Below are 13,054 nucleotides of genomic sequence, written 5' to 3' on the forward strand. Positions count from 1 at the left end.
AAGGAAGGTACTCCGCTTCTTAGTGAATTAACCCTCTGAGGACTGATAAATTAATTTCTAAATTTTGCACTAACATAATAGCAAGAGGCACAGACCACAAAGAGACCATGTAAAACACACAAAAACAGCTTTCTGTATCAGTCAGTCAAAATATAAACATCCTATCAAGTTCAGGCACAGTGTAGGGATACTACTGCAGCCCTCAAAGGGTTTAATTGATTAACTTAACTTGAAACTAACAACCAATCATCAAAGTACAGACCACCATTGTGGCATTATTTCAAGGAAGAGACAAACTTGTGCTTCAACATCCCAAGAGGGAAACATGTACCACAAACTTACTGGGAAAAAAGTCACACACTGCAAGAGAGTTACACAAATCTCCAAGGAAAGAACACAAGTCATCAATAGACCGTTAATAATGATCCAATTAAAACATCACACAGTGAATACTGAATTTCAGAGTCACACTTTGTTAGTTAAATCAGTGCAAGTCCACTTTACATCAAACCTATCCTGTATAATTTGAAAAGACAAGGTCATTGTCAACTTCAACTAGATTCAAGAATATTGTATCCATCACTTTACAGTCAGTGCAAGAAATCTCTGCTTCAACCCGCATTACTGACCTCACAACATAAGCAAACTTCAATGTGCTTTTTCTTTTAAAATGGGAAAAAACAGTAAGTGCCTATACTTTTTGTTAAACCAAGCAAGCTAAAGGTGTCTGATTGTGGTGCAGCTTCAAGATATTTCAGTCAGGAAATGTGTAGTAAATGGAAGATTTTTGAGAGAACTTCCATATGTGAGAAGATAGATGTCTTTTCATCACAAACACCAAAGTCTTTACACTCAACAGTACAGAAACTGAAGTCTGATTGACAATCTGCACACGTAATACATGCAGGAACCAGAGAAGGGAGTAATAGGTTATCAGATCATTGTGACCAGAAGCAGCAGTGCTACATGTCTGACCATTTTATTGGCCAGACAATCTGCTTTTCCTTTGAGAAGGGTGTCTGAAAGTTTGTAAAACGTGGCGCTGACACCCCAAGTCCTATTTTCTCACTTTCTTGGTATGTCGTTGATCTGGAGACATTAACAGTTCCCATCTATTTTTTATCAGCAGCAAATAACTGATTAGAGCTCAAGCCATTTTCCCATCCACTGTTTGCCCTTGTTTGGTTCAAGTCTTAGTAAATGGGATAAAGACCATTCAGAAACAATTGAAGATGAAGCAGTCAAATTTCAAACGTATCCGGGAATTGTATTCAAGAACTGCCAGAGCCCAAAGCAGGAACAGAGAGCAGTGAGAGCTCAGGAGCACTGCAGAGCAGGGAATAGTCGTAACCTGGGAACAGGTAAGAGTCTGAAGTCAGGACAGTCCAGAAGCATAGACGCGAGGGTAGCCTGAGCTAGGGAAGAGTCCTTGCAAGGACCTAACTTATTCTATAGATGGTACTTCCGCAACAGTTCTAATTGCCATGGGTATTTTTGCTCTGGGAACCTGTCAGGTATCTTAATTTTTAGAAAATCTTGAATGCATTTCTCTAACTCTTCCTCAATTGTCAGTTTCTCTTTGATTTTCTTTTTGCATGAGTTGGATTCACGGGATCCACTGGTGAGTGTCCTTAACAGATCGCTTTTCCTTCGGAATTCACTTTGCTGCACTTGTTGCACTGGCCCTTTTTTGGCTGGTCGGTCCAGGGTCTGGATATTGGATTGCCGGGTTACTGGACCACAGATCACTGTCTCCTGTGGAGAGCTGGCCTCAGACTGGCTATCACAGCTTGAAGTGGATAGTTCATTGCAGGATGTAATGCTTTCTCCATCCTTTTCACTTTTATCATTTCTGCAGCCACATTCACACTGTGGTGAGGGCCATCGGGAAGAACCACCTGGAGAAGCAAAAAAAAAACAGAACACTTTCAGAATATTGTGTGATTTCTGCAAAGTGCCATCAACTTAGAGGGATATTCACTTGTTGATTATTTTTCAAACCTTTTCTCCTTAAAATGGAAAACAGATGCATTTTAAATGTAATAATATCACATTCAAGTGCCATGACGATGGATTTCAATATAATTTACATCACTATATTGTTTTCCCAATAAGCAATGGGATTGTCAGTTTCCATGAAGCCCCTATCCCTCCAGAGAAGGTATCTTTTTATGAAAAATGTCACTGTTCCAAATACTAACCAGACTTTCTTTTTGTTTCGACTTCATCCAAACTGCTCTTGGTGTGTACTTATTCAATTCTTTACAGAAAACTAAGTAAATAAAATGTTCCATATTGTAATGTATTATATTGCCACTGTCTATTCAGTCTCACCTTTCTCTTCTTTGCTCAGAGGGAAGAATGATCAACGTGCCAAAAGGTATCAGAGACACTTTTAGTACATTGCCCCCAAGAAATTTTAAATTTGTATATTCTTTAACATATTCCAGAAAAATCAAATAAAAACAGGAAATGTGAGAAACATTCAGCAGATCAGGCATTTCTGTGGATAGAAACAGAATTAATATTTTACATCAATCGCCCCTCTGTAGAACTATGGATGTTGCCTATCCTGCTGAGTAGTTCCAGCATTGTCTGTTTTTATTTCAGATTCCTAGCATTTAGAATATTTTGCTTTTGTATCACAATAACATTGTCTGTTTCTCTCTTAGATTTAAGAATCACAGACTGGCATAAAAAAAAGTAATTCCAAATTCCATTCTGCAGTGAAAGAATAACTATCTAAATATTGTTAATGTTATCCTGTTTTGTCCCCTTAAATCAAACAAATACTAAACTAAATCTGAATCTAAAGTTGGGCAGCACCATTCCAGATTCCAGCATTTACAGGAATCTAGTAACAGGAGTTGTCTTAACTGTCTTCATTGCCAGTGTTTGGAAAGCACCCTGCTGTGTGTCGATTGTAATATGGGAGTATATGCCTACAATACATAAGCAGACACAAATCAACAAATTGCAAATAAGAGAACAATGGCTTCCATTCTGTTTCATATCAAATGAAAAACTAGAATGCTTGATGATGGAACCATTGATTAAATTCCAACATCCAACAGCTGATCCAGGGACATTAAGCTTGACCTGGATAAGTGGAGTGAGACTTCAAATTTTACAGAGATGTAACTTTTTAAAAAAAACGTTTTGCCTGTGTACCAGCTATTTCCAAGGCTCTTGATCTTGGAGCTACATTCTTCTGGATGGCCAACCCTATCAAGAGAATCCATCTTTAGTCAATTCAGTTAGGATGGGAAATAGTTAGGAGGGGCATCTAAGGACCAGGCATTTGTATACTATTGGCAGGTGTCTGTGTCATTTGTAGCATATTTGGAAGACAGTAATGTAGTTCTAATGTCACTGGCCTAGCAAATGAGAGACCTAGCTAAAGCGCTAGGGACATGGATTTGAATCCTACAAGGCAGTTGGTGAAATTTAAGTTTAATGAATATAAATATATACTGTATCTAGTTATGATGATCTTTGAATCTATCATCAACTGTTGTAAAAAAATTATTTGGTTTACTAACATTGCTTAAGAAAGGAAATATGCCACTCTTATTCAGTCTGGATTAAACAAATCTCAAGACCCATAGCAATATGGTTGATTCTTAAATGGACTAGCAAGTGAGTTCAACGCCCGTTAAAGATGGTCAACAATGCTAGCCTTGTCAGTGATGAACAAAATAAAAAGAGTGGAATGTTGTCGCAGTTTGGGGAGTGGAAGAGAAGTCTAAGAGAATTAGTCTCAGTCAAATCACGCAGGACACTCTCCAATCAAGGAGTCCCAGCACAGTGAGTTGTTGACAATCTTCAATATCATTTCACGGGCTTGGCTAGTTGTTTAGCTAGTATGGGCAGTCAGTGTTATGATCACCTTTTCATTGCAGATGAGGAGCCACTGGCAGGTGCTCCACCACCCATCTTGGTCTTTTCTGCCCTCCTATGAGCTGTTTTCTGCTGGAATTAGAGAGGTAAAGATTGAGATGTAAAATGCACAGCTGATAGTGCTAGTGCAAGTGGTGAGTAGTTAGGCAGTACTGAGGCCAATCAGAGTTGGTGATGTGGGGAAATTGGATGGCTCAAAGTGAGTAAGGGTAGATGTCACATGCAACAGTCAGACTGGTAGAGCATGAGCCTTGATGGAAGGATTGAGCAATAGCAGACATAGAGTGGAAGGTAGGAGAGGGAAGATGTTGGCACTTATCCTGGAGGAACAAAGATGAATAATGACCTTCTTGCTACACTGCTAGATGATTCTGCTGATGGTCAAGACCACACTAACCCAAAAGCAACCTCGGATCAGGCTGGCAGGATCTGGTGTTGTGGCCTCTTCTACTGGTTATGGGATAGAGGATATTCTTCCTCTGTGTCTCCCCTCCACCAGGACTTCCAGTTCCCTGGTCACAAAGTGGGGTGCTAATTTCTCCTTATGTGCTATATCTGGGGCAAATAACAGGAACCAAGCAGGGCAGCTCCACTGTCCTGGTGCACAATGGCCTTTTGGAAATGGTGCTAGCAGCAGGAATCATGACACTTCTGAGTTGCTGCCAGGTGGTCTATATATATGAAACCTAATGTTGTTGTTAGTTCCTTTATGGCTCCTCATTTACACCCATAAGGTGTCCACTATGCGCTTTTCCCTCATTGCATCCTCCCTCACCATAGAAATGGTTCTGTTTCTAATCAGTCATGCTAATCCATCCTCTCTGCTGTTTTCTCTATCCTTCCTGTATAACCTGGTATGTTTAGTTCCCAATCCTGACCATTGTTGCAGCTATGCCCCGCAATGGTTCCTACATCATAGTTTCCTATTTGAATCTGTGGCTGCAGCTCATTTAATTTGTTTCTTATATTTTGTGTTTGTATAAAGATCTGCAGATGCGGTTTTGGTATCCTTACTGTTGAAGTTCAGTGAACCTTAGTCTCCCATCGGTATTCCCCAGAAACAACTGATGAAGGAGCAGTGCTACGAAAGCTAGTGCTTCCAAATCAACCTGTTGGACTATCACCTGTGTGATTTTTAAATTTGCACACCCCAGTCCAAAACCAGCACCCCAAAATCATCCCATGGGTAATGGTATCTTTCCCACAGTGGGAAATGCAGCAGATAAAAGGTGGTGATCAATATTTGGAGACCAAATACTCCAACTCTGGATCAGTGGTGATTGGAGCTCAGATTGAACCTGCAATCTGATCAAATCTGACTTTGGATTGTCAATGCAAAATGTAGTGATTCATAGTTTGTGAGAAGATTTGTAGCTCGGGTGCTCGTTGTTGTGGTTCTGTTCGCCAAGCTGGGAATTTGTGTTGCAGACGTTTCGTCCCCTGTCTAGGTGACATCCTCAGTGCTTGGGAGCCTCCTGTGAATGCCAGAGGATACATCACAGAAGCGCTTCACAGGAGGCTCCCAAGAACTAAGGATGTCACCTAGACAGGGGACAAAATGTCTGCAATACAAATTCCCAGCTCAGCGAACAGAACCACAACAGTAGTGATTCATGTAGGTTTGCTCGCTAAGCTGGAAGGTTCATTTCCAGATGTTTCGTCACCCTACTCGGTAACATCTTCAGTGGGCCTCCGGGTGAAGCACTGCTGATGATTCTTGCTTTCTATTTATATGTTTGGGTTTCTTTGGGTTGGTGATGTCATTTTCTGTGGTGATATCATTTCCTGTTCTTTTTCTCAGGGGATGGTAAATCGGGTCTAACTCGATGTGTTTGTTAATAGAGTTCCGGTTGAAATGCCACCCTTCTAGGAATTCTAGGGATCTCCGATATCAGGGTTCTTAGCAGAGGCAGGAATGCAGAGACTTGAACAAACAGCTCTACCAACCATCCAACCCAAACTTTGGGTCCGCTGCATGGATGACACCTTTGTCATCACTAAACGAGACAAATTAGAGGAAACCTTCAAGACCATCAATAATGCCCATACTGGCATAAAATTTACTAAAGAGGAGGGAAACAACGACAAACTGCCATTCCTAGATGTCACAGTAGAGTGAACAGCCAATGGGGAACTTCAAACCAGCGTCTACAGGAAAACAACACATGAACTAAATATTGAACTACAGAAGCAATCGTCCCGACATACACAAATGATGCTGTATCAGAACATTATTTCAATGAGCCAACACACACTGCAGCACACAGGAACTATGTAGAGCAGAGTAAAATCACCTATACCATGTATTCAAAAAGAATGGCTACCCAATGAACACATCCACCGATTTCTCAGTAACAAACCCAAACAAGCAGACAAAACACATCCAGAAACCCTAGCCACTCTCCCCTACATCAAAGATATCTTGGAAATGACTGCCAGACTACTCAGACCCCTTGGCATCAAGGTAGCCCACAAACCCACCAACCACACTAAAACAGCAGCTAATGAACTTGAAAGACCTGAAACAGACAACAAGTAAAACTAATGTCATTTACAAAATACTGTCCAAGAACTGTAACAAACACTACATTGGACAAACAGGCAGTAAACTAGCTACCAGGATACATTAACACTAACTAGCCACAAAACAACACGACCCTCTCTCACTAGTATCCTTACATACTAATATGGAAGGACACCATTTCGACTGGGACAACACATCCATCAATGCCAAACAGAAACGAAAATCCCTAGAAGCATGGCATTCCATCTGGAACTCTATCGACAAACACAATGAGTTCAACCCCACCTACCACTCCCTGAGAAAAAGAATAGGAAATGATATCATCACAGGAAATGACATCACCAACCCAAAGAAACCGAAACATATAAATAGAAAGCAGGAATCATCAGCAGTGCTTCGCCTGGATGCCCACTGAAGATGTTACCTAGTTGGGTGACAAAATGTCTGGAAATGAACCTTCCAGCTCAGCAAGCAAACCTACGTCCAGAGCCTCAACCTAAGCTACAAATCTTCTCAAGACTTGCTATGTAGTGATTCATCAATCAATAAGTCTAGACATCTTCAAAAGAATTAAATCATGACTATTGTTTTTCTGTTCAATTATTCTAATAGAAAAGGCTCCAATTTAAGTCATTAATATAAAAAGGGCTAGGTTAGCCTCTTGTGGCTATCTAAATGCATAAATTTATCTAAGAATACAGCTCACAGCCCACCTCAGATGATGTTGGGGTAATGCTACATTTCTACTATACTAATGTCAAGTTGCAGATTAGCGGAAACAAATCAGCAGGAATTATGTTGTCACTCTTATGTGCCTCTGTCTGAACATAAATATACAGTAAAAGCAGAATGAATTAATGTTATTTTTGCCATAGTGCCATCAATATATGTCAGCAAAGGTTTTGGCTAAGATGAAGATGATAGAGAGTATGACGGAGAGAAGATTGGACATGGGCAATTTTAATAAGAGGCAGTTGTAATCATTGCCATTCTATTTTAAAGAAATTCAAACAACAGATTGGAATAAGATTCACAAATGCAATTTTTTCAGCTCTTCCCTGGAGCATCTCTTTCATGTACTACAGTAAATTCAATAAATCCATGTTTTTAGTGGGAGCTGCACTTGAAGGGAGCATAGGTTGTTGTAACCCTGTCTTTGATCTGCATGTCCTTTGAGTACATTTCACCACAGGGAATGTATGATAGATGAATTTAGCCTGTAATACATCCATCTGGCCTTTTTAATACACTCTTGAGAAAGATTTTGCAGAGCATTTAAAACCATCTTTTATTCCTTTACAGTTTATGTCAGACTCTTGAAGCTTTGGATTGTTACAGATTTCTATAACAGCTGTTGTAGTCCATTGATACGTTTCTATTGACTGACTCTATTTATTGCAAAATTATCATTCATTTGGGATTGTCAAGCCTGCATTCACTTCCGTGGGTTCTTCCTGTGACTTTTCCATTCATAGTAATCACCAGAATTGTACAATATTCCACCAATATGCTTTTAGACTGCTGTCTGTTTATCAGTGACAGTTGTTTCCATTGAAACCTGCAGTAACAGCTTTAATGACTTGATACATTCCTCACTCTCCTTTGGAATCTGCACAGCTCTTCATTGTCGATGGTTTCTCAATAAGATGACAATCAAGTATATTAGCAGAATGATACTGCTCATAACTGTTTTGATGGATTTCTGCATTTTAGTTACATCACTAAAAAAGGATTCTACATTTTAAAATCTTCATATTGTGATTCCAGTGATAAAAGTGATGCAGTGATAATCTACCCTTGAAAGTCACTGAAAGCATGTGGCACTGAAATTCCTGTATTAACCTATTTGTGTACTCGTGCACGTCAACAAAATCAACTAACTTTTACCGAGTAAAACATAATTTCAAAATGATGAAGTTATTACTGCAAATTCAAAACCAAAAAAATCTGCAGATATTGGAAATCAGAAACAACAACAGAAGTTGCTGGAAAAGCTCAGCAGATCTGGCAACATCTGTGAAGAGAAATGAGAGTTAGCATTTTGGGTCAGTGATGCTTCCTCAGAACTGATGAGAGGTGGGAAAAAGTTGCTTTTTATGCAGAAGATAGGGTGGAGAGAGGGCGTTAGGAGTAAATGATAGGTGGAGATGGAGACCAAAGAGAGAGAAGACTAGTTAAACAGACAAAGGAGTGGATAACAATCAGCCTGGGAGAATGAATGGCTAACAATGGGTGGTGTGTAATAGAACAAAGAGAACAAAGAAAATTTACAGCTCAGGAACAGGCCCTTTGGCCCTCCAAGCCTGAGCCGAGCAGACCATTTTTGGAGATTTACAAAATCATGAGGAGCATGAATAGGATAAATAGACAAAGTCTCTTCCCTGGCATTGAGGAGTCCAGAACTAGAGGGTAGAGGTTTAGGGTGAGTGGTGAAAGATACGAAAGAGACCTAAGAGGCAGCTTTTTCATGCAGAGGGTGGAACATGTCTGGAATGAGCTGCCAGAGGAAGTGGTGGAGGCTGGTACAGTTGCAACATTTAAAAGGGATCTGTATGGGTTTTTGAGTAGGAAGGGTTTGGAGAGATATGGGCCGATTGCTGGCAGGTGGGACTAGATTGGGTTGGGATATCTGGTTGGCATGGATGAGTTGGACTGAAGGATCAGTTTCTGTGCTGTACATCTCTATGACTCTATGTGATAGGAGAAAGTGAGGATTGCAGATGCTGGAGATCAGAGCTGAAAATGTGTTGCTGGAAAAGCGCAGCAGGTCAGGCAGCATCCAAGGAGCAGGAGAATCGACGTTTCGGGCATGAGCCCTCTATGTGATAAGAAGGCCTAGTTGTGGGGGTTGTGGTAAGGACATGGAAGAAGGTGCTTCTAGCCCCAAGTTATTGAACTCGATATTGAGTCCAAAGGGCTGTAGAGTCCCCAAGCAGAAAATGATATGTTCATAGATCATCATAGAATCCCTACAGTGTGGAAACAGGTCACTTGGCCCAACAAGTCCACATCGACCCTCCGAAGAGTAACTTGCCCATTTCCCTACCCTATTACACTACATTTCCCATGACTAATGCACCTAACCTGTACATCCTTGAACACTATGGGCAGTTTAGCATGGCCAATTCACCTAACCTGCACATCTTTGGACTGTGGGAGGAAACCGGAGCACCCGGACGAAACCCATGCAGACAAGGGGAGAATGTGCAAACTCCACACAGACAGTTGCCCAAGGCTGGAATCAAACCTGGGGCCCTGGTGCTGTGAGGTAGCAGTGCTAACCACTGAGCCACCGTGCCGCAGATGTTGTTTGTCCAAATTGTGCTGAGCTATGCTGGAGCACTGCAGCAAGCCTGAGACAGAGATGTTGGCTCTGGAACAAGGTGGTGTGTTAATGCAAAGCAAACATGGAGGTTCTATTGAAAGTTATTTCCACATCATTGGGAACATACAATCCAATTTTCTCTAAAATTCTTACAAATATGCAATTGTAAAAGTACAATGGACAGTTAGAAATAACCCCTTGACTCATACTGGCCACAAAAGTATACTTTGATCTCTAGATTGTAATCCAAATATACATTTAAATGATATTTTTAAAATCAGGAATAGCTTGGGCACTGCTAATCCAAAGAGTTTGACATGTCCACACACACAAATCACCAAAATATTGTAGTCAAGTACAAAAGAGTAATGAAAGGGAGTATTAGAATGTTGGTCTTCTTATGAACCAGACCAAAACCTCCTCAAAATACATTAGGAAGTTATCCTAGATGCAAATTCTTTTTTATTTTGAAGGTAAGTGTAAAGCATTACATTCCAGATGTATATCGATTGGTCAAACTATTCAACTTTAAACGAAACACCCTTTTTTTTACACCATAGTTAAAATGCAGACAAAAAAATGAAATTAAAATATTGACTTAACTATAATTCTATCAAAATGCTTAACAAAATAATATATAAATTAACTACAACTAATTAATTGTTCCAGTATAGTAACATCCTATAAACATACCGTAGCAAAGGCAAATTCAGGAAAATATATTGTCTCAAATGCAATTCTAGCAGCTAAAGAAGAATCCAGCTTTTAGCTGTAACAGAGAGAGGAATTAAAACTTCCACATCCAATTTCAATACCCCAGCAATTGAACAAAGCTAAAACTAAAAATTCTGGTTCTGTGGGAGTTTGACTCCACTTATTCAGGCTGCTTCTATTGTTCCAACATAAAACCAAACCCAAGGCCTCAGAAGCTGTTTATTTTATTGGCTTGGAGCAGACTGCTCAACAGCTCTGTCTCAACATTTCTTCATTTAAAAAAAGGACAAAATACACTTCTTAAAGCCATGTATCAACAGAGCCTTTATATCTTTCTGGTATCAAGGTAATGTCATTGGACTAGCAAGCTAAAGACCTAGGATAATACTCTGGGGACACAGATTAAAATCTGACATATAATGGAATTTGGATAGAAATGATAAATTTGGAGTTTAAAAGTTAGTCTCGATGATGGTGATCATTGTTGATTATTTTAAAAACCCAGCTGATTATCTAATCTTTAACCATTGCCCCTTGACATGCAATAGCATTACCATCATAGAATTCTCCACTATCAATATCCTGAGGTTACCATTGACCAGAAACTGAACTTCATTTACCACATAAATACCATGCTATAACAACAGTTCAGAGACAGGGAATCCTGTGGCTAATTCTGAAAATTACCATTTGACTCCCTAAATCCCCTTTATCTATAAATGGTTATGGATCAGACCAAATCCTCTCAAGACCTGACAAGGAGATAGCCTGGATCCTCCTGACTGTTCCTTATTTTAAAGGCAAGTGCCAAGCCTTGCATTCTAGATACAATTCAATTGGTCAAACTATCAGACTTGAAGCATAAGACACTTTGTTGATACACTATAGTTAAAATACAGACAACATAAAAAGAAATGAAGAGAATTGGCTTAACTGGAACGCTATTGAAATACTTAACAAAATAATAAAATACTCATTAACTCATATAGTAACATCCTATAAACACACCCTTGGCAAAGGCAAAGTCAATAAAATAGACTGTCTCTCATACAATTCTAGCAGCAGGAAGAGAACCCAAACTGAAAACTGGAGCAAAGAGAGAAAGAGATGTAACAGCTTTCACAACCCCAACAATTACTGAAAGCTAAATTAGAAATCCTGTTCTGTGGGAGCTTGACCCTACCCATTCAGGCTGTTTCTATTATTCCAACTCTTAAAAATACTCCAAAGTCTCACAAGCTGTTTACTTTATTGGCTTTGAGCAGACTGCCTGGACCTCTGTCCCAATCTCTCTTCATTAAAAGGAACAAAATATACTTCTTAAATCCATTGTACTGCCACACAAGGTACAAGTCAGAAGTGTGACGGAATGCTTTCCACCTGTTTGGATGGCCACTTGGCTCTGTATATGCAACTTCATCAACAGTCTGAAGCTCGACACCATCCAGGAAAAAGTAGCCAACTGACTGGCATTCTATCCACCACCATAAACATTCCATCCCTCCACCACTGATACACAGTGACCAGCAGTATGCATCATTACCAGCGACGTTCCAAGCTTTTTTTGGCAGTTCCTACCAAACTCATGACCACATAAAGCACAAGGACTGATGAATGGGAGTACCACCACTTACATGTTCCCAAACCATACACCAAACTGACTTGGAAATATATGAACAACTCTTACTGTTGCTGCTTCCCAATCCTGAAATGGTTTTCCTAACAGCACTATGGATGTCCCTCACCACATGAATTGCAATGATCCAAGAGTCAGCCCATCACTGCATTCTTTATAGCAATTAGAGGTGAGCAATAAATGCTGGCGTTGCCAATCATGCCCACATCTCCTAAAGAATTAAAACAACTATAAGGGTTGAATATTAATGCAAGGATATTTTGGGACAGCTACATCAGAACCCATTCGAAGTAATGTCTTCATGTCAGGGCTCAGCACCTTAGAACGCATATTTTTCTCTTGGAAAGAATGTAGTGTAGTTTGATCTACTAGGGGACCAAGGGTCAGAATATGAGAAGAAATTACATAAGCTAGTCTCTTGGAATAGAGATGGTTAAGGGGTGACATAATTCAGTTTTATTTTCGGTCTTTCAAAGGAATTGATAGGGTAGATGACAGAAACACTTCCCTCTCTTGAGGATACGGGCACCTAACATTAAAATTAGAGCAGGCAGTGATAGAAAGGTAAGGCTGTTTCCTCCAAAAAGCAGATGTGAGCTCAAACAACAAACTGAATCTGGAACTGATAGATTTTCTTTCAGCCTGGGGTAAAAGGGATATGGAGCTAGGGTGGGTAGATAGTGTAGAAAAGTGCAGTTCACGCTCACATGTGTGAATGCCAACAAGATTAATTAACACAATAATTTACAAGGTATAATAAGAGACAGGGGAACAATGGTTTTCTCCTTTTCCTTAATTTCTTTGGCAATTCAAACATGCATATTCTGTAAAGAGTATCTTTTTTTTTCAAATGATAGCAAAAACGCTTTGTTATTTTGCTACTTGCTGTCGTTGTGGTTTGTACACAATGTATGCATAAGAAAGGCCCACAGCCTCTTGTGCCTGCTCCATCATT

At 39.9% G+C, this 13,054-nt stretch overlaps 1 protein-coding gene across 1 annotated transcript in view; it reads right to left on the minus strand.

Moving 5' to 3' along the window:
• Window positions 1–275: 275 nt before the first annotated feature.
• kctd16b (potassium channel tetramerization domain containing 16b) overlaps window positions 276–13,054 on the minus strand; it is a 213,578-nt gene continuing 200,799 nt past the window's right edge. The window contains exon 2 of the mRNA XM_043703492.2: window positions 276–1,898. Within this exon, the coding sequence (XP_043559427.2) occupies window positions 1,450–1,898 (449 nt within the window). The 3' untranslated portion in view covers window positions 276–1,449. The remainder of the gene's footprint in view (window positions 1,899–13,054) is intronic.

This window comes from Chiloscyllium plagiosum, unplaced genomic scaffold (assembly GCF_037043375.1).
Source record: "Chiloscyllium plagiosum isolate Xiang-an unplaced genomic scaffold, Cpla_swu_hap1 HiC_scaffold_16, whole genome shotgun sequence".
NCBI lineage: Eukaryota > Metazoa > Chordata > Chondrichthyes > Orectolobiformes > Hemiscylliidae > Chiloscyllium > Chiloscyllium plagiosum.